The 25,385-nt window shown below is 45.9% G+C and overlaps 1 protein-coding gene across 3 annotated transcripts in view; it reads right to left on the reverse strand.

The window, feature by feature from the left end:
- CACNA1E (calcium voltage-gated channel subunit alpha1 E) overlaps nt 1–25,385 on the reverse strand; it is a 310,878-nt gene that overhangs the window by 76,834 nt on the left and 208,659 nt on the right. For all 3 annotated transcript variants that reach the window (XM_069459672.1, XM_069459671.1, XM_069459670.1), the window contains exons 8-15: nt 10,590–10,705; nt 6,273–6,326; nt 5,541–5,630; nt 4,407–4,616; nt 3,559–3,671; nt 1,600–1,712; nt 1,111–1,242; nt 560–632 (exon numbers count right to left, since the gene is read on the reverse strand). In XM_069459672.1, coding sequence (XP_069315773.1) covers nt 560–632; nt 1,111–1,242; nt 1,600–1,712; nt 3,559–3,671; nt 4,407–4,616; nt 5,541–5,630; nt 6,273–6,326; nt 10,590–10,705 — 901 coding nt within the window. The remainder of the gene's footprint in view (nt 1–559; nt 633–1,110; nt 1,243–1,599; nt 1,713–3,558; nt 3,672–4,406; nt 4,617–5,540; nt 5,631–6,272; nt 6,327–10,589; nt 10,706–25,385) is intronic.

The raw sequence follows: 25,385 nt of genomic DNA on the forward strand, positions 1-25,385 counted from the left end.
TCCTGGAATGGAAGCATTATTGAAAGAGCCTTGTGGGCTTCCGTTCAGGAAACTTGGGTTCTGGTTCAGCCTCAGATTCTGGCCAAATAGTGTTTTTCTTTAGTTCTAAGACATTATTGATTTTTGAATTTTCCCCATAATTTAAAAAGTTGGGTTTTTTGGGGGGGGGAGGGAATTGAGAGTAGAAAAGATACTTCACTAAATGGACACCATTTAATGATACCTCATTAAATGGGTTAGAAGATGCCTCCAGATTTCAGAAAGCCATAAATGTGATTTGTGACTGAGTGGCTCAGACTCAATGTCTCCGGCAAGCTCACAGGTGTAGGGAGAAGGACAATGAGGTAGTCAGGAGAGCTCTCTGACTACTGGTGAGGGCAAAGCCACAGAAGTCCTAGGGATCACTGTGGTCATGATTACTTAGAGAAAGTGTCATATACTCTGAGAGGAGCCTGGAGAGGACAACAGGATTCTCCCGATACTCTAAGACACCACTGTCTTATAGTGTGGGGTCCAAGGGACCCACATAGCATTTCTGGACTGTCAGTTGGCCTCATACCTGGAATACAGTCATGATGGCTGCAGGGAAGGTATCAAAATTTGCTGAAGGAGTCCCATCATTAAAGTTAAACCTGAAAAGGAAATTCAGAGACAAGAGATGGATGAAAATCTCACATATCAAGTTTGCCGTTCCCAAGATTAGTTTTTATCACTTCTTTTCTCCTTTTTTCTACATTCCCCCTCTTCCCTACTTTTTCCCTACCCCATATAACTTATGAAGATGGTATCACTGACTTCTACTATGAACTAGGCACTTTGAAGGGTGTGGGTAATGAGACAGGGTTTGAGCTTATCATCAGTTACAAGGCTCCATGCTGTACATTTTAGGGATAGTGCCAAAGGAGTAGGTACCTGGAATGAGAACCCTGTGTAGTGTGAAGGGATTATGCAGAGACATTTGTGTCACATATACACTCAGCAGTGGATTCAGGCCATGCACAAGAACAGACAAGATGGTTACATGGTAATTAAGTTAATTAAGTTAAAGCCCTTACAGGCTTAAGACTAAGTTTTGAGCCTCCTTTGGGTGGAAAACTCTTTGGGGCTTACCTGCCTCCAAACAGCTGCATTCCTAGGAGAGCAAAGACAACAATGAAGAGGAAGAGGAGGAAGAGTAAACTGATGATAGACTTCATGGAGCTCATCAAGGAAACCACCAAATTCCGTAGGGATGCCCAATACCTATGAAATCCAGACAATACTACAGCTATGAACACAGAATACAAGTCACCTCAGGTCCAGCTCAGCATCTGCCTGGTAGTCTATAAAATTAGCTGCATTTGTGTACTTGTAAGGAAGTGGAGACAGCACCAAAATGTTGCTCCCCTAGGGAATGTGGCATAGTATCTGGCACCATAGATATTTTCTAGCTTGATCTTAGGAGGAGGAAGAGGGGCTGAAGAATGGAGTGGGAGGCAGGGCAGGGCAGGCAAACATGTGGTAAGGAGGAAAAGAGGAGATGGAAGGAAATATAACAAGACATAGAGAAGGTTCCATTCTCAAAAGTGGTTGGGAAGAGTCCAAATTCTCATCACTTACTTGGTTATTTTAAATATTCTTAGAAGCCGAAGGGCTCTCAAGACACTGATTCCAAAAGATGTGCCAGGTCTGAAGATTGCCCAGACTACTTCAAATATACTGCCCACTGTGACCTAAAGAGGCAAAACCCAGCCACAGTGAAGGGAGAAAGAAAAGGAGAAGAGAGGAACATTCTGGTATTCAGCACACAATCAACAGCTCTCACTGGGCTATATGGAAATTAAAACTCTTCCCCTCCCCACCCAGCCGTACCTCCAACTGGCTACCTCCTTGTGACAGCTGCCACCTCTTTCCCACTGCTCTGCACTCCTACTCCTAACTTTAGTCTTTCATGGTATAGATTGGTTTACTGACTCCTGCCCTTGGTGGAAACTACACAGCTGGTTGCTGCTTCTGCACATCTCTGATGGCCATAGCTGTTCTGACATCATAACCCCTTGAACAAACAGACAAAGGAATTGTACTCCAACCAAGGAAACTAATTTAAGTCAGTACAGGTTGTATCTCAATACAGAAATCTCAGAGAGGGCCCACATTCTCTCACTGTCCTAGAATTTAGTGCTAACAAGAATGTATATGTAAATCAATCAGTGTGATTCACCACATAAACAGAAGCAAAAACAAAGATCACATGATCCTCTCAATAGAATACAGAAAAGGCATTCAACAAAATCCAGCACCCTTTCATGATAAAAAGCCTCAATAAACTAGGCATAGAAGGAACGTATCTCAAAATTATAAAAGCCATATATGACAAACCCATAGCCAACACCACACTGAATAGAGAAAAGTTGAAAGCATTACTCCTAAGAACTGTTTTGGTCCTCGGTATAATAAACATCCTTCAGTCACAGAGGTCTTGAAACCCCCAATGTGATGGTCCGTGTTGACATAGGGCTTGATTGCTACAGGAAGCAGCAATTTCAAATGAATGTTTCAATTTTTGTTTTAATGATATATTTATTGGATGTCTACTATATTCTAGACATTGTGCTAAAAGAAATAACAAAAATTAATCCTCACAGCAATGCTGAAAGGTATGTATGTGAAGAAACTAAGGTTAAAATGGTCTCTCACTAGCTGTTCTGCCTGAAAATTGCCCATACTCAGAACCATATGTTCCAAGTTAAAATATAGATTGGCAAGTGCCCAAAATCTTTAGCACCTAACTAAAGCTTTGGCAGAAAAAGAACTGGGTTTGGCAAAAAGAGAAGTGGTTCAGGAGCCCCAAGTTCTACAACCTAGTTCTGCAGCTGACTGGGCATGTGAACTTGTGCATGATGGCTTTTATTTACTCATGTACAAATGGGAAGGCTAACTCCTGATGCATAATATAGTGCATAGGACTCCTGTGGGCAGCAGAGGACAAAAAACAATGTGTGTGAAAGCACCTTGAAGACTGTTAGTAATATACACATTTAGATATTAATATTATAAAGAAAGTAAACAGCTGGCTGAGATATTCTATGTAGGGACTTGCTAATATAAGGGTGTGTGTCTGTGTGTGTTTCTATGAGAGTATATCTAGATAATTATCCCACTTTTAAACTGAAGTAGAAAAAACAAATATATAAGCTTCTCTTTCTTATGGAACCACCTCTAGAATCAAGTCCTTTGTCCTTTTCTCCTAGGCTTCTCCCAAGATAATAAGTGGTTCAAAACTCTGGCTATGGGTAGCTTTGTAAAAACTCGTTCAGCTATACACTTAAGTGTGCACTCTATAGTATATATGTTATACTTCAATAAATACATTAAAAATCAAAGAGCTTAGGAAAAAACCCAAACAAACCCTTGGTGAGGATTCACTCTCTTCTGAACTCCCTTTGGCTAATCTCATCTATTCCCCTTTTATAAATTCCGCTTTCAATGCCTCATGCTGAGTAACAGCGCAAGCTGCTTATCTAGAACCGTGGCATATCAACACAAAGCAGGAGGACAGGCAGGCTTCCAGGGACTTACCCCAAAATCAAAGCAGTTGAACGAAGAGTGAAAGTAAAGGCGCGGCCCCATGCCGTACATCTTCAGGGACATCTCTAAGAGGAAGAGCCCCAGAAACAGAAATTCTGCATAGTCTGAAAGATAACAAGCAGAGACTTTGTTCCCCAAGTGATGTGGGCTCCTATATTCCCCCACATACATACCCACCCACAGAGGAACCCATAAGACAGAGCAAGGACATTTGGTGACCATGTCAGGCCAGTGCTGGGCAGAGCCTGATGACATATGAACACTCTCTGACCCAGGATGAGTCCCAGGCATGGTCAAAGATCATCTCTGCTCTCTTTTGACAGGCAGGTCTGTCACTGGCCTGTAAATGGAGAGGACCCCCAGAGGAGAAAGAGAGGACTTTACTGTGGCTTTGATGGAAGAGCAGGAGTCCTCTCCACATGCCCAGCAGGGACATCTCCTGGCCGTCACTCACACCCAGTGGCAGTCTTATCCAGAGCTGCCCTATAAATTTGGTCTATTTGAGATATTCATTGCCCTAAGAACTTTAGTGATCAAAACTCCCTACGCCATTGCACCTCCTTAAGAAACTAACTGAAGGCTTCATAGTACCCAACGTGTAAGGTTATCTTGTCAACTCATCAGCAAGGATTTGTTTACCTGATTCAATAATGAATGAAAGCTGGGAACAGTCACATGGTAAGCCAGCCCCCTTGAGGATAGCTCTGGCCTCCCTGGCAGTGTGCAGAGGAAGAAGCCTGGCAGAAGCCCAGCCAGGCCTAGCACAATGCTCTGCTCTCTTATAGCCACACACCAATCAAGCCGCCCCACCGGGGGGCCAGCAGTCACCATTCACTTACAGAGAAGGTGGGTGAGCCACTGGGGCTGGTTGTGATGGACGATGGCCACACAGGCGGTGTTGAGTGCCACGAGGCTCAGCACAATCCAGTAAAACACCTGGGATTTGACCATGTGGCGGATAGAGATGCGCAGAAGTCTTTCCTTGTGCCGGAAATAGGAGGCCCCATCGACCTTTGCACTTTTGATACTGGCTCGGGCAAGAGGTGTGCCTAAGGGGACAAGTAAGGAGGAAGAATGAGACTGTGACATACCCTGGGATCACCCTCCACGGCCAGGAGGCATTCAAAGAGCAAGATGAGCAGCGTTAGTCCCAAGGCAGGGTGGCTGACACAGCGCAGGCCCTGGGAATCCCCATGTCACGTCGCAGAGACCCTGTTTTTCCTCTCTGGGCACTCTCAGTCCTAGGAAAGCTTCCCCAGGCAGGACACCAGGCAAATACTCAGTGTCTTGAATCCTAATAGGATCATGTTTATTTTTGCAACAGATTGGGCTTCTCTCCGCCCTTTCCGTTTAAATATGCTTCGGGCACTGGAATCCTTCTGCCGCACTGGTGATCTTTCTACCACTGGCAGCACAAAGCAGCAATGAGCACTGTGAGTCTCTTCTGTTTTTAAAGACGGAGTGAGACCTTTCTCTTTTTCCGGGGAAGAAAAACTTGCCATCAGCCAGAATCTCTTAAGAGAATCTGGAATTGAGCACCAGTCCAGTTAAAGGGTTGACAATAGTTTAAACGTCACATGATGGGAGTAGGCGGGCGCTGCTATGGTTAAGCAGATGACTTTGAGCTCTCACATCTGGGTCACTAGAAGCAAGAGGTCCTCAGGAGCCTCTGAACGTCACAAAGTAGGTTTTCATCATCATACCCAGGAGAGAGGAGACAGCTACAAACGAGACACATCTGCCACATGTGAAGAACCTAAACCCCACATTTCATGTAAACAGCATCCCCTGGTCCATTATTTTTTTGCGGGGGCATAAATTATTGTCATCTAGATTAGATTCCCATGCTTTTCCTGAATTACATCCCTAAGTTCTAGATTCTTTTTCTTCTTGTGGTGCTTCTCAAAAGATTGAATCCCCCATGAAAAGGAAGATCCTAAGAAGTAAAAGAAGATCTAACGGGATCCACTCACCCACAGAAGAGATATCGACGCAGTGCTCATCACTGGAGTCTCGGGTCATGGCCTCCGTGCGGCTCCTTTTGATGGTTGCCCTTCGAAGCACTACACCGGGGAAGGGGGAGGCCAGTGAGAGGCCACAAGCACACCCAGGTCATTCTGGACAAAACTTGAGGACCATAGGCAAGAGGCCTTGTGCGAAGGCCCTGTGACACAAGCGTCTGCCTTTAATCCCTGAGCCAAGGCAACAGAAATCGCGACTATCTACAGAACCACAAACGCTGTGCTCACTAGCACCTCCAGAAACACAGGGGCTCCAGAATCCTTGCTACAGCTTGTCTAAAGGCAGTAGGGAAACCTGCATTCCGCACCTGTTCCTTCTGGCTCTTCATAAACAATGCCACTTCCCGGGAGTGAAAGTGGTCTCAGGATAATCCCCACACATTTTAGAAGTAGACCCCTTCACGTGCCATTGGTCGGATGACGGTCTCTTCAATGCACAGTATCAATCACATGCCCGGGAACAAAGCAACTCTTGGGTTTCATTTGCATCACTTTAAAAGGCATTTAAATCTGCGGCTCAATTCCCTTCATTTCAAAGCATGAGGGGTTTTATGACAGAGAGGCTTTCGTTTCAAATCCCAGAGCGCCCTCTTTTATTTCTTTCTCCTCTTGTGATCAAGAGAGGTTGCCACGCCTGAGAGGGGCAAATGCAAATGGCGGGGAGGTGTTGGAGCACTTCCTTACCTTCTAAGGCGGACGTTCCAGTGTTTTTATTTTCTTCAGCAAGCATGACTTCCTCTACATGGAAACAAACGGTTTAGTCAATTATCTGTAAATGCCAAATTATTTTGCAACAAGAAAATCCCTCAGGGACAGCTCTGGCTCCAGGGTAACAGGGAGAGAGCAAAGGGTTCAGAGCCTGTCACAGGCACCAGCATCAAAAACAAGCCGGGTGTCACAGAGGGAGCACGGAGTGCACGGAGCAGAAAGGAAGTCCTCGGAGAGGGGCACGTGGCGGATGACTGGCAAAATTCAGCTGTGTGTCTGATACCCTCATTCGGAAGGACACAGGTGAGGAAGAAGTGATCTTTTTAAACGAAAACCCCCTAAGTTGAGAGGAATAAAAAATTTCCATTTCTGTGTTTTCTTCTACCCAGGTCCTGTCTTTTCTTGTCCGTGCTTCCTCCGTCCTAACCCCTATACCCTCGTTCAGGAAGTGAGCCCACCTCCACGTCTTTGAGGAGGGGCACAAGATGCCTCAAGGCCCTCGGAGAAAGGCCAGGGAGTGCGGGCCTGCCTCCTCTGTCCCCCCCACTTCTCTCTTTGTCGCAGTGGGGCAGGGCTTGAGCCAAAGAGGCCTGGGCCCATCATGAATTTATCCCTATGGTATAATAAAAAATAAATATTTGGTTTTTGTCTCTGGTTCCTGGCCCAGAGTCTTTTGTATGCTAATAAGATGGCTCATGGAAGAGACACAGGCCCTAGATAGCCTAAGGATGGTGGCTGGTGGCCAGAAAAGCCACATGATTAGAGGGCTGGCACTCTCAGCCTCTCCCTACCCCACACTCCTAGGGAGGGGAAGGGAGCTGGAAATGAGTTTAATCGCCAGTGCCCAGTGATTTAACCAAGCATGCCTACTTAGTAAAATAGCCATAAAACCCCCGAAATGATGGGGCTTGGAGAGCTCTTGGGTTGGTGAACACGTAGACGTGTGGGAGGACGGTACACCCAGAGGGAGCACGGAAGGTCTGTGCCCAGCCCTACACTGGGCCCTACACGTCTCCTCCATTTGGCTGTTCCTTAGATGTATCCTTTATAATAAACTAGTAAAAGCATAGATTTTCCAGAGTTATGTGAGTCATTCTAGCAAATTATTGAACTGATGGACAGGGGAGGTGGGAGTTATGCAAACCTCTGAATTTGTAACTGGCCAGGCAGAAATGCTTGTCACCTGGGGACCCCACTTTCGGCTGGCATCTAAAGTGGGGCAGAGTCCTGCGGAACTGAGCCTTTAACCTGTGGGGTCTGCCCGAACTTTGCACAGTATTTAGTGGTCAGAATTTAGTTGACTTGTCAGACACCCAGTTGGCATTAGAGAATTGAAGGACTGGTTGATGCTGGAACGACATTTGGTTGCTGGTGTTTGGGCAAGCGCAGTCCCTGGGCTCTGTCCTCTCGGCCTCCCCAGGAGCAGTCCTGTGCTCCACTGAGGTGTTACCATCTGAGGGGTACAATTTTCTACTATGACTTATTGGCCTGAACTTCACTAGCATCCCTCCCAAATGTACCAGCAAAATAGCCCCTCTGCCCCAAGTCTGGTGGGATCCCAAGTACCCTACTGGTGGTGATGTGTGAGTTTTGATCTCAGCCCCAGCCAGGTTGTTGGAGGCCTCAGCAATCATTCCCTAAGGTCCCATACATCTGGTGGCTGGGGGAGAAGCTTGTGGCAGACCCTCTTAAACAATGGTTTAATTTAAGCACTTTTAACAAGTAAAAGGACAGCAGGAGAGGGTAGCCATTACCATAATTCCAAATGCATCTAAAACTGAGAGTACATAATGCATTTCCCAGGGAGGGGAACATTTTGAGGCCGGGATGGTACTACACAGGATGGCTATTACCCCAAGTCATAAACGTTTAGCTTTCTTTTTTAAGTACAGCCTCTGGCAAAGCGCTAAGCTAACAGGTTAAGTGTTATTGGTGGGGTGCTCCTTCCTGCAGACAGAGAGGGTTTTAAAGTCATTTTATAGCACATGTTATTTGGAGGGCATCATTTTAAAATTAGGTACTTGTTTAAAATACCTCATAGCAACATTAATTAGCTTAGCCAGAGAGTCACTTCTGCTATGCACAGTGTCTGGGCTCTGGGGTGGGCGGATCCGAGGACCCCCAGGGCAGGTGGAAGGAGTGTGGTGCTGCCCAGAAAGGCTGGGAAGCGCTCGAGGGCTCTGGATGTGCCAAAACCACCCTCCTTCCCCCGCCCCCAACGCCTTTTGCCAAGTTCGCTTTAGAACTCCAGTGTCTTTCCAGGGAAATGTAACCCATATGTCTCTGATTCACTCACGCTCCATTTGTAAGGGAAGGGCCGGGAAGCACAATTTGACGTCGCAGTGCGTCTTTTTTCTTAGAAGGAGGAGAAAGCTGGCTTTGCCAACTGGAAGAAAGGGAAGCCTTGGAATCTTGCACGCATTTGGAAGGCAGAGCCAGAGAGAGCAGCACACCGCGCCACCCACCCACGTGGGGTCGCGGTGAAGGCTGGGGGGGGCCGCTTTTGGGTCTGCCGCCAGCTCTCGGTGGTCTGTCAGATGGCTCCTCCACTGAGGAGGCCAAGGGCAGGTGGGAACGTCACGCTGCCTGCCTGGCCTGGAGGCCAATCTGCTCAGCCTGCCGTGCTGAGGCTGAGTTTCCATTCTGGGAAGAGGTAGGGGAGAGCCGTGTCCACTTCACCCCTACACGACAGCCCTGGAGGAGAAGGGGTGAAACGGAAGCACAGCCGACATGCACGGCTCATGCTTCCAGAGGTGACGATGGAGCAGGGACAGTCCCAAACAGGGGTGTTCATTTGGCTTTCAATCACACACGCACTCTCTCTCAGCCCTCAGAGGTCATCAGAAGTTGAGTCCAGAGCTTAGAGGGGCCCTTGTGGGTTGGAAGTCAGAGTAAGAGTGTCATGGTGTCATCCCAAAACTCCTACAGAAGAGTAAGGCTCAGGCAGGTGAGCATCGAATCATGCTCCAAATTCTTCCTCCATGACCTGACACGTGTGCTACGCTTTCCTCTAGGAACAGAGAAAAGATGCTGACTGTCACATGTGTATTGTTTTATTAAAAAAAATCACTCTTTGCTCTGGAAAAAAATGAAGATATATAACACCAATGAAATCCAACGTTTAAAATAACAAAGAAAGCAAATGTCGCCCTTTTCCTGACAGAAACCAGGTGATGGATGCTCCTCAGCAGCAGCTGAGCTGCAGTCCAACTTGAACCTGGTGGCTCTGTGGGTTAACGGAATCATGACAGGTTCGGCTGTATTGTCACAGCTGGGCAAGAACTGCTCCTGATGCTGAGCCATGGGGTGGGGACCAGTGACAGTTCAGGGCTTAGGCAAACACCTGTTCTCCCCATCGTGTCTTCCCTGCATGGCTGCAACAGCCTCACAGTCGTTCTTCCTGCTTCCGGCCTCGTCTTCCTATGGTCTATTCTCAATGCCGTAGCCAAGTGCTCACTGATGATCTTAAGTCAGAGAATGTCAGTTCTCTGCTCAAAACCCTCCCCTGGTTCTTGTGTCACTCACAGTAAAGCCCACAGCTCTTGCAGTGGCCTATATGGTCGTGTGCGATTGCTGCCCACTCCCCCATGACGGCCCTCACCCTGTCTCCTGCCATGTTGCCCTTGTCCACTCCCCTGCTCCCTGGCACTCCTGGCCCGCCTGCCAGGACAGGGACTCAGCACTGAAGTACTCCTCTCCCAGACCTGCCGTGGCTCACTCCTCATCTCTGCAAGCATCCTACTCTGATGCTCTATTTAAAATTGCAGCACACCCTGTATCCCCGTAACCCTACCTTGATCTGTTTTCCCACTGGACTCAGTCTTCTCATCCCCTTCTCACGAGTTACTCATTCACTGCTGCGTTCGTTGCTGCCTTCCCACAGGAGAAGGGCTCGGGAGAGCTGGGGGTCTGCTTGGCCCCTGCTGTATCCCTGTGCCCAGCACAGGGCCGGGCGTGAAGTAGGCCCTCAGTAAACATTTGTTGAATGAATGGATGTAATGAGCAGCACCGGGAGCAGCATTATCAGGTGTCACCTGCCCAGCCTGAGCTTAAGGACTGGGCTGTTACCTTTTACTCAGTTCACCTTGCTAAGATGCCTGCCTGGTGGACGAACCGTTAGACCCCAGAGGAGGAAAGTGAGACCAGCAGGGAACCCAAAGAGCTAACGAGGCATCCAGACCTCCTCTCTTCTCTGGTCTGAGCTGCCCTGGAACGGCAGCTCTGGGAGTGAGGGTCGGTCGGCCCTACTGCCTGTGCAGACCCCCCAGCCTCCTGCCGCCCCCCGGGCCTCACCTGCTTTGTCTATCCAGGCGCGGTAGCCATTCAGCTCGCGCTCAATCTGCTGCTGGCGCCGCAGCTTCATGAAAGCTCTGCGGTTCTCCACTCGCTCTCTCTCTTTGGCAAATTCCCTGTGGACAAGAAGGATAAGATTCACCGGGGTCGTACAGTGCCACGACTGAGCGGAAGGGTGACATGAGTCAAGACAGGGCCTCTGGGCAGGCGCTTTTGTCCATCCCACGTCCCCTTCCTCTGACCCAGGCTCAACGGCAATCTCCTTGCAACGTTGCACAGAAACACCTTGTGCAGCCTCGTTCAGGAAGCTTCACGCATTGGTTCATTCCCATTCGGACTGGCCCCCCTGCTTGATCTATTTTGCAAGGTACTTTCTTAACCATGTGACAAACTAGGTCTCAAAATGCCATGTCCCATCTCCTCAGCTACAACAGAAAACCCTTAGCCCTCTGAAGGGCGCAGTGACCCTTTCTGCTTTCAATGACAACAGTGATTCATGTCTGGAGAACATTTACCATGCACCAGCCCTGGATGAAGTTTTTCATACCCATTAACTCATTTAATCCTCACAACCATCCTATGCAGTGAGTACTATTAACATTTCTATGTAACAGATGGGGACGCCAAGGCTTAGAGAGGTGAAGTAACTTGCTGGGATTTGAACTCTAACCATAATGCTATGCGGCCTCTGGTGTCCTATGTCCTGCGGTGCTCAGTAAAGGCTGCCACTGAAAGCCAATGACACTGAAGACTTCAAGCTGAAATGCCGTTGGAAGGTGGCTGTGTCGGTTAAATAAGAAAGGGAGGGGTGTGGGCAGGGCGCCTGGCTCCAGCAGGACAGTGGGGAGGCGGGGTGGGACGCAGGGAGATGACCAGACACGGGAAAGCCCAGGTGAGGGCTGGGAAGAAGGCAGCATCCATGACAGGCACAGGGGACCAAAGCCACTCTGTGGAACGACAGAGTGAAAACACTAATGCTCCATCAGGCAGAGTCCTGCCCAGATAAAGCTAAAGAAAAAAAATAATAAAAAAGAAAGAGACGAGACTATATCTCCATGGGAGAAAGAGGAGAGAAGAGGACTGGAGGTTCCCTGGGCGTGGAAGAGGATCAAATTCAGTGCGGTGAGCAAATGGGGATTAAAGAAAGAGTCATTTGCTAATAGGCTCTTCCAGAAACCACCTCTACCAAACCCTTTCTTATCACAAAACACTCCTTGCTAATACAGGGCCCCCATCCATGCCTCAGATGTCCTTCCCCTTCCCCAGAAGCTGTCCCACATATTCGAGATGATCCCCGTGAATCAGGAGCTTCAGCCTGAGGATGAGGGAGCCCAGCACCCACTGCGGTCCCGCCAGCCCCTCCCTCAGGTCCAGGGAAGAAGAAACGAGCTCGGGGCTAAGGGACAAAGTGCCCCAGCTACAGAGCAGGTGAAGGGGAGGGCCAGTCTACCATGATGTAGAGACACACCTGCTTGTGTGCACCTGGCCTTCCTGCCAGGGCAGAGCTGGCTTGCTTGGGCACAGCAACCTGCTTCTAATGGCCTCAGTCAGGCTGAGGGTATGGGGACAAGGCACATTGGAAGGAGAAATTCTCCTGTGCCTGGCATTGGTGGATTTTACTAAAGGTGCTGTAGGGGAAGGGAAGGGGAGAGTCAAAATGAAGAGCAACCAAGGCCAATGAGGGTAACAGAATTCAAGCCATGGGATGCCCCATCATCTTTCCTTCTGCATTCCAGTAATTTGGACATAACATGAGGCTAGCTTGGTTCATGGCATCACTATCCACCAAGGTTCTTACTTTTGGTTCTTTGCTTCTTTCTACCCCTCCTATCCAATTATTAATGGTTCCATTGTTCTGTTTTTCTACTTTCAAACAGCACTTGCATGTACCCTCCTTCTCCATCCTCATGACCTTGGTCTAAGACCTCATCCTTTCCTGCCTGGACTATTGCAACAGCACCTAGCTGGTCTCTCAACCATCTGTCTCTCTTCCCTTCATTTCATCCACCTCACAGCTATTAGTGTATCTCTTTAAAACACCATTGGACCTTATCATTTCCAAACCGTAAGTAATAACATTTGTGGGACACTTCTTAATTTATCAAGCACTTTCATACATTTTGCTCATTTAATTTTCACAACCATTCTGAGAAGAAGGTAGAACAGGTATGTTCACCCTCAGTTTAAAAGTTAAACAACTTGATCAAGTTTAAGTAAAAAACAGAGCCACAACTGGAACTCAGGCTATTACTCTAAGTGCTCAAGTTCATCGTGCCCCACACAGTTGCCAAGACCCCCGGCGTTTTTGTATGCTAGTTTATCTTTCATAGGTATGGGTCTTGATTTTTCAGTTAAGCTCTGGAAGAATCCAGGAAGGTTTAACAAGAAGGTAATATTTTAAGCAAGACCCTTAAAAAGGAGAATTTCAGCAGGCTCTGACCAAAGGAACATAATCACCCTTGAGCATCTAAGGTAAGCGTTATCACTAACACCTCCATTTTCCAGCTCAGAAAACTGAATCTAAAGAGACTTAAGTGGCTCTTTGAGAGGGCACATATGAAAAGGACACAAAGCCACCAAGAGGAACCATGACTCTCAGATCTTCCAAATTCCACCTTCTTTCCACTCTACCATCACTTCCATCACAGCCTCCTGCACCCTCTGCTGAAGGAAGTGAAAACAATTAACATGGCCTTCAAGGCTTTCACAGTCTGAGCCCAAACCTCCTCATCCACCATCCCCATCCACCCCATGGCTGCCTACAGTCCACCACCGCCACGCTTCAACCACTGCACAATTCCCATCGTTCCTACACACACAGGGTGGGATGGATCTCAAGGCTGGTTTATATTGCTTTCTGTCTGCAATCCCCTGAGTCTGTCAAAAGCCTCCTTCAAGGCCAGGTTGAAATGTCACCTCTTCTGTTTGGCTTTCCCCTCCTTCCAACTCCCTCCGTTGCCCCCTGTCTTCTGGTCTCCACTCTACCTCTCTCTGCAGAGTTCATCTTATAGTCAGACCTTCAGTGTGGTCAGTTGGATGTTTGTTTGACTGTTACTCCCTCTATGTGAGTTTTTTGGAAAACATTCTATTAACATCTTACTCAACTTGCTACCTTTCTGGACTAGAATAGGCCTTGCACATACTATATATTCAATAGATATTTTCTTTTATTAAAAATACCCAGGCTGAACAGATGAGCACACTGATAGCTTTTCCCCGGCTCCCAAAGGCTTAAATGAGGAAGCACTCCATTCTCTGCACAGACCCAAAGGGAGCCAGGTGAACTAGCAGTAACTCCTGGACACTGCCACCAGTTTCCCTTTGGTGAGCCCCACTAAAAACACTGGAGAATTAGTCTATGAACCATGTGGTGTGTCACCTCCATCTGGCCCCTAGAATGCAGGTGTAGCTTGATTGCTGGTGGGATAGGCCAGCAAACCCCAGTCTAACCTTCCTATGTATTTGGAAGTTTCCTGGCTCTGGGTCTTGCCAGCTGGGTTCCCTGCTTTTTTTTGCCACGGCAGGCCCCCGTTGTCTCCCACCCTCCCACCTGGCATCCTGGCTGGGACTCACAGGCCCAGAGCCTGATAAAATCTGGCCAAGCCTCTTGGCTAAAAGAAGTAGAGCAAAAACTGTGCACCCCTGGTGATACTTCTTAAGCAGCTCCAGCACCTTAGTGGAGGAGGAAGGCTCTGTGTGGGAGACCTTCTTCATCATGCTTATCAAGAAGCCTTTTCTGTTTTGTTCTTTCACTGGGAGCCTGGTAAAAAGTCTGGCACCTGTGTCTTTCATGGCTCTTCTCACTCCTCCCCATTACTGTCGTTATTTTTTTGTGCACAGAACCTGTCTTCCTACCCAGTCTGAAGGTTCCATGAAGCCAAGCAGAGCCTGCATAGTATCATATTCCAACAAGGACCTATGAAGTTTAACCCAGTGCCTGGTATTACAGATTCCACAGATTATAAAAAGAAAATATTAAGAACAGCTAATATTCACATGACACACCTAAAATTTTTAGAAATTTATGAGTAATTTTCATGTAAATTAATTCATTTATATTTTTGAAAACCCTGGGAGATTCAGAAAGGTCACTTGCCCGAGATAACCCAATTAGCAAGAGGCAGAGACAGAATTCAAACTAATGTCTTCCGATTCTAGGCTAAGTTCTGTTTCCACAATGCCTCGGCTATCTTCCCTGATAGCTAGAAGTCAACATTCACAATCCACAAAAGGGATTTCATTTCAGCCCATAGTAGAGGAAAATAAGGATATAAAAACAAAGATTTCTTTTTTTAAAAGGGATTGCCCCTTTTTTTGAGACAGCAGCATAAAAATCCATTGCTCTGTGTTGGGTTAATAAAGACCTAGAATAAAATTCACAGCATTAGTCAGGCTAGTGATATACTGCTTGATTTTGTGTCCATTTATTCATATACATATTGCATTCTGGGGAGAACAGAAGCAAACAAGATTCAGCTCTATTACATGCCCAAAATAAGTAAATATTCTAACCTCAGATTTAATATGCCCACCAGGCTCAGGAGTATACAGGTGGCCAGACCTGGGAAAAGGAAGCATATTGCTTTCACTTGTCCCTCTCTTCCCTGAGGACCTGAGCACTCTCTCCTCTTCACAGAGGATCCTGGGGTTATTCAGGCGACGATGCTTTTACAAAGATAAAGCATATGATCTTTACTTAGTCAACCAGATGACCACTGCCACATTCCCCACCGAAAGGCAGTTCAGAGAGTATTTATCCAGTTCCCTTGGATCAAGCCACAGAAAGTTTGAAAGTGGAAATCTGGCTTATAGTGGGAGAGTGTCCGTGACCCCCAGGCTCTTTGGCATTGGCCTGTGGCTGACAGTAAGAGAATGAGTGACCGCCTTTTTTCCCCCTTTGCTTCATCCAGTCTTTCTACACCCAAAGATATAAAATAAATCGAGATCGGATACAGCTAGACCTCAGAGTTCCGAACAAGGAGAACAAAGATAAATCCCCCTATTATGCAGCAGAAACACTGCCTGGTCTCTATGTCAGGAGCAAGGACTCCAGGCATCCTCTGCTACTGATAAACTGGGCTATAACCACTCTGCCTCGGTTTCTTCCTCAGTCAGGGTTGACATCAGGACACACGGAAACTCTCTACTCATAACCAGAGCAGGAAACAAATCTGGTTTACTGTAGGAGTCTAGACTGGACACCCAGAAGGGATTGTATAACGATAAAAATCCAAATTGTGTTACCCTCGGGGAGGGTAACTGCAGTGTCTCTCGCAACGCAGCTCTCACATACATGAGGGAGGGTGAGCCAGGGCTAAGCATCGATGAGCCTCTGTTCTGGTGGCCATATGTGCGTGCAGGGGTTGGGTTTCTAAATTTCAGTTACAGATGCTCAGAAGAAGGTCGGTCTCCTCGCACTGCTGGTTAAGTACAGTTTTCTTCTTTCATCCCAGTTACCAAATTTGCATTTGTGACTGCCTTTGTTTTCCAGCAGTTTACATGAGAGGCATAAATTGTACAAATCAACTGTTCATACACAGCCAACTCCATAGCATGCACGGTAAGAGGAAATGGAAGAATGACACAGATAATCTCACACAAGGCAGAATGCCCAAAACATTTACCATGTGTGCCTGGAGGGGATAAGGGAGCGAAGGCAGAGTTCTCTTTGAAATCATGTTTAGATTAATTTAAAAATGAATATTTTATGAATTCATAGACCTATAAAGGAGGCATTGCCACAGATAATTCACAAAGTGGCTAATCTGTGTCTTAATAAACTAACGTGACTGTTTTTAGCCCATAGGGTCTTGATGAGAGGGGCTTTGGTCTTTCACATTTCTAGAATTTATCATGATGCTATTAACTCTTGGGGATTAGAAGTGACATTCACTAAAGCCTTGCTCCAGCTGAAATTTCTGCCACGTCACCCTGGAGTCACAGGGCATCTAAACAGGTATTTCCACGTTTGTCCAGCAAGGACGATGTTCTGACAGGCCCGCTGTGGCCAGAAAGCCTCAGCTGGAGGACTGTTTGGCTCAGGTTTTAGCCAGACCTCTCCGCCCAACTCAGTACACACAGGGAGCTTTGTTTACTGATGCGAGGCCCTCACGGCTGTCATGGTAACCAAAAGGAAGACAAAGCCCGCCAGGATGGGCTGGCCTGTGTGACTCAAAGATCTGTTTACCCACACTCCTGTGCACACTTGCATGCCTCATCACACACACATTGGCACGGGTGCACACATGCTCACACCGGCACGGGAAGCATATGCACGCAGACTCTGCCAAGCGCACAAATAGCCACACGGTCACACTCCTAGTAATCTTTAGAGTCTACATTTCAGAGGGGTTTGCTACCCACAAGGAGACCTTGCCACTGTTCCTGTAAGATCTTTGTTTCAGGAAGGAGGCATTTGGGTTAGACATCAAGCAAAACCTCTCCAATCCTAAAAGTTCTGAAATTAACAGAGAAGTTGGGAAAGTCGGATGGGCAGTTGTGTGTTGGCAGTGATTTCATTTCAGTGCCACTGGGAAATGACTTGGGGGAAGGGGTGAGACTTTTCGGTGTTCTTATGTTCTCAGCGTCCAGTGTTCTTATGAACCTGGGGAATCTTTTCTCCCATTTTTTTAGAGGAGCAAACACAGCCCCAGAGAAGGTAAACACCTCACTGAAGGTCACACAGTTCAGCAGTATTACAGTTATTTATGCCTTATCCCTCGACTTGTTCCAAAAAGGATTTAAGGAGACTTAGCCTGTCAATAAATAAAGGCCAAAACAGAATCTAGCCCTCTAAATCCTACCCACTATTGACTCTCATAAGCAGAATGGGTATCCAGGAGGGTGAGGGGCACAAATACTCAGGCACTACGTCATACTGGTGACTCTTCCTTAGAATCAAGAGCTTTGGGACAGCTCCTTCCAGAAGCAGAAATCCTTCCGTAAAGTGGTTAAGGCAAATACAAGGCATTACACAAAGTACTGTATCCCCTTCCCTCAGCCCTTCCCCCTGTATTCACAGGAATGGAAGAAAGGCCATGAGTCTCACAGACCAGGATAATATCAGGGAAGGAGGACCCAGCAGATCACCTGTCCAAGCCCAGCCTTTTCCATGCAAGGACACTAAAGCTTGGAGAGAGGTCACACAACTTGTTGGCCCCAAGGTCTACTGCGTGCGGTGGCTGACCTGGGGCATCGCTTAGATCCTCGCGTTCAAAGCCAGTGCTATTTCACAGCTTCGTGACATTTCAGATTCCCTTAGGATCTCGGGGAATGATGGGTCCTTTTTCTTTTTCTTTGTGACATTGAGATCTCATTTACTTATTTGCTTGAGTAGGTATAGTGAAAAAAGGCCTGGCCATTAGTGTAAAGGGAATAATGAAGAAACTGGAATATGTTTCCTGTTCTGGTTTTTAACCTTAAAGTTAGTAGGATCCATAGAGTTAAAGCGTAATGGTTAAGAGCTCTGAAATTATACAGACCTGGGTTTGAGTCTCGGCTCCACCATGGTGTGATCTGAGGCAAGTTCTTAACCTGAGTCTTGGTTTTCTCATTTGTAAAATTAGAATAAATATCATAGCTATCTCAAAAGGTTGACTGTGAGATTTAAATAGATAGCAAGTGAAAAGGATAGTATCTGGGACATAGAACAGCCACTTGGAGCACCTGGGAAGTGCTACTGACATTTCTGTGAAGGTATCAGACAACCTATTATCAAGGCCTTCATATGTATATATTCATTCTACCTCCAAAATATAATTTACTGAGTGTCTACCACATGGTAGGTATTGTTTTAGGACATGCGAATACAGCAGCAAGTATAAAAGCAAAATCCTTGTCCTCACAGGGCTTACGTTATACTGCAGAAGAAAAACAATAAGCAAGATAAAGTACAATATGCAGTATGTTATACCCTGATAAGTCCTCAGGTAAAAAAAACAAAAAAACAAAAAAAACAAACAAAACAAATAAACAAAAAACAGCGGATGAGAAGTGTAGTTAGTATTGGTGTGGGTGGGGGCTGGGATTTTGGGTCAAGTGGCCAGGCAAAGGGGTGCCATGAGATGGGGGGAGGGGAGATGTGCAGATACTGGGGTCAGGGACGTGTTCCCGGGAGAGGTGACAACCAGGGCAAAGCTGAGGGCAGGAGCATCTTGTAGGAGCTTTTGAAGAAGAGAAAGGAGCTGATATGGCTCAAGTGGGCTGAGTAAATGCTAGATGAATGCGATGAGGTCAGAGTGGGCGACAGGCCAGGTGGAGGTGGGGGGCTGGATCACACACGGCCTGAGAAGCCCTATGAAGATCTGACTTTCACTTGGGGTGACAGGGACAGCACTGGTGGGGTTGCAGCAGAGGACTCACACGATGCCATTTAAGTTTTCAAAGAACGTCTCTGGTTGCCCTGTTGAGGACAGACAGGAGAAGAGGGTGACCTTCCGATTATGTCCAGATGATGGCGGCCTTGGCCAGAGCGGTAGGAGTGGGGCTCCCAGGAAATAGTGGGGTTCTGGATACACCGTGAAGATTCAGCTAGGAGGACATGCTGGCCCTTGAACGGAGAGTGTAACAGAGATATGAGCCCAAGAGGACCCCAAGGCATTTAGCTACAGCAAGTAGACAGATGGAGGTAAATGAACCGAAATGGAAAAGATACTGGGAGAGCAGGTTTGAGGGGGTAGAAATCAGGAGCTTGGCTGTCTGTGTAAGTCAGCTGGACATTCTCACACATTTCTATTAGAGATCTTTAGGCCCAACAGCAGTGATTCCCTATTATCCATACACTATGTGCCAACTGCTTCAAAAGTTATCCGGCATGAGAGAAAGAGCACCCTCGACCCTCTGTCCACCACCGTTCCATCTCCCTTGCTCGCATGTGCTAGAAAGATGTTAACTGATTACCCAGTAAATCAAGAAATTGTTGGCATTGCTGCAAATAAAATTCAAAACAAAACGAAAAAGCCCACAAACATTCTTGAAGGCTGCACCATTTCACACCCACTGCTTCATCAATCCCTTCCAACAGCAGGATGGACGGGAAGAACACGTACCGTGAACACCCAAAAGTTCTGAGTTCTCACACGGTGGTCCTCAAAACCTTTGAAGAAATGAACTGGAAGTTCTGCAGATTGGAAAAACAAAGGCCTAAAGAGCACTGAATGACAGTTCCACAGCAGAAGGCGGATCTCCCTGCTCTGTTTAATCCTCCACCAGTCCGTGGCGCCTCATTGTGGCACACAGACACCATCAAGGCACGAACTTAGAGGCTCACATGCTGCTTTCTCTCTCTCTATATGAATATAATAGCGTATGTTTCAGTCACAATATTTCAGTGGGTTCAAAGCCCTGTGCCGCAGGAAGAATGAGCCACAGGGAAGTAAGAGCATTTCATATTCCTCTGTCTCTCTCCTTCGCACCCCCCAACAGCACTCTAATTACAGTATAAAAGAGGCATCCTGACAGAGAACAAACGGCTGTGTTCTTTTAGGAGACACATTTTGTGCTCCTCTGAGAAGCCACAGCCATTGGCTGCCTCCCCAAAAGCTTCGGAGGTTCCCGAGGAGTGGTGTGGCCGCGTTCGAGGGAGTGACTGAGAGTTTGTTACCAGATTGAGCCTCTATATACACTCCATCACTGTGTGGACGTTTTTTTTTCCCCTTTGTAAGAAGCTTTGAATTTCCCAGAATCCTTTGTTCATCCTCCTCAGATAATTTAAACATTAAAGATTCCTCTTCGGAAGGTAAAATGTCACGGGTCATCATCAAAAGATTCCTCCCTGTTAAAATAAACCCCTTTTCATGTGCTTTGGGATGGACAAGGGGAACAAGGAGAAGGCCCAAAGCTGACTGAAACGGAATGGTGGAGACAGAGGAGAGGAACTAGAATCTGGAGGAAAAATGGGCCAGAGGGAACCCATGAGAAGAGGCTTGAAGGGAGGAGAAGGAAGGTGAGACCTGGTGCCAGCCACGCATCTAACGGAACTTACCAGGGAAAGGCTAACCTGGCCTTCCCACTCTCCACCCCGTCAAAGGCTGGGATTGAAATGGGATGCCATATATGGGAGTTGTCATTCACACGTCCATTCATTCACATCTTCAGGGTGTATTAGAAAGTCCCCCCAAACTTAGTTTCATTTTTCAGACAAAAAACAAACAAACAAAAACGAACAAAAAAAACAAGGCTTAGAACAACCAGAATTGCCCAAATCACACAGTCTGCACTAGAAGCAGCTGTACCTCCACCATTTCCACTCCTTGGACTCGTCTGTCTCCTCACTGGTGACCTATGATGCTGCAAGCTCCGTCAGGACAGGGACTGTGTAGATCGCTCACTCTCGGCTACACCCACAGTCCGGTGCAGGCTGGCTGCTCGGCCAATGTTTGCTAAGTGAATGAACCGCACCACACTCTGTAAGTAGCCACCACGCAGGAAGCAGCTCCAGATTTTGGAACAAGAGGAGAGGGAAGCAGGGCTCATGCCCCGTGCCTTGGCCTCCTAAAGCTACCAGATCAGCCCCATCACAGGTCATCTGAAGCTGGGTGGGTCCAGGGTGTGCAGAATCCACACGGTGGATCTTTTGACCCCAGCTTATCCTTCTGTGACACCCACTCTCCAGTGTGCTTCTTCCCAATCTCCTTTGCTCCTCCTCTAGACACTTGGGTGTCAGGCTTGGGTGCCCCGGGGCCCAAGCTTAGATCTTCTCCTCTAGCACCTTCTCCCTCCAGGTGATCTCATACAAGCCCACCGAGATTTCCAACAGCATCTCTACGTTCAAGATCACCACATTTATGTCTCTAGCCCTCATTCACCACTGAACTTGAAGTGCATTTATGTGCTACTTGGATGTCAAACAGGCATCTCAATGTGACGTGGCCAAGAGAGAATTTTGATTTCTCTCCCAAACTGCTCCTCCTCTAGTCTCCTTCACCTCAGTAAATAATACTATCCAAGCGAGGAGTCATTTTTAATTCTTCCTTTTTCTCACCCCAACCCCGGTCCAATCCTAAGCAATTCCTGGCAGCCCAACCCCTTCTTTCCCATCCACGGCCATCACCCTTAGTCCACGTGACTGCCGTCTCCTGCCTGGATGCTTCCTGCCTTCGGGAGCTTGCAACCAACCTCCCAACTGACTTCCTCTTTCCACCTTTGTCCTGATCCCATTTCTCTCCAAGCAAGAAAACAGGGAGTGACTTTTTAATACAGTATAAGTCATGTTATCCTTCTGTTTAAGACTCTCTCCTGGCTTCCCACTGTTAAAGTCCAAGCTCTTTGCTGTGGTGCACAAGACCCTCCATGGACCTAACTCCTTGTCTCTCTCCCTGACTGTGATGGGGAAGGGGGCCTGTCCTCACAGCAAAATTAAAATTAATAATCCGATGACCTGCCACAACCTGTTTTTTATTTCATTAATAACATTTGCCACTAAAAAATGACCTTGTTCGACTATTAATATTTGGTGTTTTGCCTTTCCTCGGGAATGTGAGCTGCATGAGAAAAGGGTCCCTTGTGCCACATTCACCATCATATTCTCAGGGTTAGAACAGCACCTGGTGCTTAGAAGGAACTCAATATTTGATAAATGAAAGGGTGAAGGTAACAGAACATTCCGAAGTAGATACTCTTTTCTCTGGAGGTTACCTCTACGAGACACGACCCCTGCAGTCCACATCTGCTGGTAATGAGGTCACTTCCTCCACCTCCAAGAATTCTCGGCCAAGCCAATCTGAAAACAAGCCGTACGCCTATTCTTTGTCACTTTATATGAACTTTCAAGACCACCCCAAAGCTGTAAGACAGCAAGATGGCAGGAAATTCTTTACGATATTTAGCTGAAATATTTTCTGCTGCAATGGAGACTATATCCCTCTTTCGTCTCAGTCTCATTTAAGTTGATGGTTATTCTTTATTTAGAAGTCTTTCTTAAATTGAAGATATTTAATAAATTACCAATTTCTTTAGCCTGTCTTACAGTTAACCTAAGTTCTTCATTAAATTGCAGCTAATTATTACCTCATTGAAAACACAGGTGATGTACAAGCCAAGATGCTCTGCTCCTGAGCAACTAGCATGTGGTAGACATCAGTGCTTAGGACCGAGGTAGGCTACGCACTTTCCAAAGAGGACTTTGTCACAATAAATACACAACTAGAGTGAAAAAATGTCATGAAAGAAAATTAAACCCATGATCTAGTAAAAATAAATTTTTATGTGGACTTAGTATACTTATCTTTGAATCAGACTACAGGCAAGTTATTGAACCCCTCCGAAGTTCGATTTCCTAATAAATGGCATTGATCAAAATACCAACCTCATTGTTAACAAGCTCACATGAGCAAAGGCAGGGTAGATCTTCAACAGATGTGAGCTGAATCTGAAGCTCCAAAGGAGCTGTTTGCTTAAAGCGCAAATCACCATCAGTGGACAACTCTTGTTACTCTATCGCCTTGGGATATTAACTCCAATCACACGTTTGAGAGTCAAGGATAATATAAACCAGCACCAGATAGGAAGGAATACTGGTGGAGTTTAGAGAGGAAGAAAGTACATCTTTTGATAAAGTCTACGTTACTGAACATTTGTAGATTGCTGGACTACTTTTCAACTCTAACTGCTCACACCTCTTAGATTCTCAATAACCATCACCTTCAGAAGCAGCTATTTTTATATAGTGCTTTGGGGTCAGGATTTCCCTCAGAGCAGACTCTTCAGAATTTGAAGCCATCAGAGACATGCACGTAAATGAATGCATCAGGGCGGGAGCTTACAGCCTGGATCATAACCCCCTGCCCAGCATACCTTCTCAGCACTGCCAAGGCCTTGCCTCAACAAAGTCCCCTTACCTGTTTACAGGCAGCAGATCTGCCCCTCACAGAGCAGTGGTACTCAAAGTAGGTCCCCAGACCCGGTGCCCAACTGCCAACTGTTTCCAGTTTTGATAAGATAAATTCAGAAACCGAAAGCACTCAATAACTTTTACAATAATTTGACAGGTATTTTAAGTCTATCAAATAGAAGAATAAAAATTGAGGGCTTTATTTTATATCTCTTGGTATTTTTCATTTCATTTTCCCGGCAATTTATTTTGTAACAAATGCATTTTACGGAAGTATCAACCTGCATTAGACTGGACATTTTAAAAAGTGATTTTTCACCACAGAGAGTTTGAAAAGCACTGTCTGGAATAAAACCATTTCTTTGTGGCTAGAAGATGGGGACTGAGAGCGTCATGCTAATCACCACTTATTTTGTGTTTACGAAGCACCAGAAACTCTGCTACGTGTTTTATAAGCATTATCTCTTTTAATGTTCATAAAAATACAAGATACATGATATTCCCTCACATTTTAAATAAGGCCCAAGGGTGTTTGGAAATTTGTTCATGGTCACACAACTAAGTAATGACAGAACAGGGTTCTTCTGACCACGACAATCAGGTCCTGACAAATTAAAAGCCAGGAGGCCGTGAGGATTACATTGGTAGCATGCACAACAGATTTTCCATGCATTTTTCTCTTCCTTCTTTCTGCGTGTTCCCCCCACTCCTGTATTTATTGTTATTCTTTTTCATCCTTTTCTTTTCTGACTTTTCTTCGTCTTTTGTCTCCAGGATGTACTCAGCTGAAAAGACAGGACCTGAGATCAAATGAACTCTACTACATGATGGCCCCTTAGCCTGCTCTCTGGAGTTGAGGAAATTCACATTCTCATCACATGCAGGAAGTAGAAAATTTACAGTACCCTTGTATCATCAAAAGTAGTTACTGGAAATGGATTCCTATTAAAAGCACTAGTTCTCAACAGCATAAATAAAATAGCCATATTCTCTTGCAAGTACACACACTCTGCTAACACTGATCATTTTTAGATATCTTATATCCAAACATTACAATTAATCTAAGTTAAAACATTACTTCATTTTTATCTGAAAATACATTTTATCTGCAAACATCTGTGTATACATGTGGCTACATCTGCTGGGACGAAGATACACACACAGGAACACACACCCAAGCGTATAGCAAGAACCCCATTTAAAAAAAGGCTAACATCTAAAAAGACGCACCATACCAACATTTTTTCCAGAGGGTTTCCTACTCCTTCGGAGTAATGCCTCCTCCCTAGGAAACTAATAAGTGCAGGCTTTACTTCTGAAGGGGTAACAAGACAGTATTTGGCTAAATAATTCTGTTTAAGTGTGAAATAAGGTAGTTACTATGATACTGGTCAGAAAACTACTGTATTTTACAGAGAATCTGAAAAGTCAAAGAACTGACTTCTACTTCTGGCAGAATGATACATTAGTGTTCTGGAATACCTTTTACACAAAATGCCCAGGTGCTGTTTAAATTTACAACAAGCTTGATAATTAACACATTCCTAAGCTTATACGAAAGTGATAGAAATCTCCAAGGTCAAAAAATCAAAAAGAGATGTATGTCATATAAATATTTTCTCAAAGTCTGTGTCTTGTCTATTAATACATTCATTTTTGTGATGGCATATTTGAGGAACAGAAATTTTATTTGACAAAGCCCAACTTATCAATTGTTTTGATGTTATTGTTTGTGCTTTTATAGTCTGTCCAAGAAACATTTGTCTACTCTGAGTTCTCAAAGATACTCTCAAATTTTTATCTACAGAGAGAGATAAAGGTCTAGATTCACTTTTATTCATATGAATATCCAGTAGATCTAACAAAATTTATTCAAAAGACTTTCCTTTCCCCATTGAAATGATTTTGCACTTTTGTCAAAAATCAACCGCCACATATATCCGGGGTTCCATTGATCTATGTGTCTA

The sequence above is a fragment of the Eulemur rufifrons genome, chromosome 27 (genome assembly GCF_041146395.1).
Source record: "Eulemur rufifrons isolate Redbay chromosome 27, OSU_ERuf_1, whole genome shotgun sequence".
Taxonomy (NCBI): domain Eukaryota; kingdom Metazoa; phylum Chordata; class Mammalia; order Primates; family Lemuridae; genus Eulemur; species Eulemur rufifrons.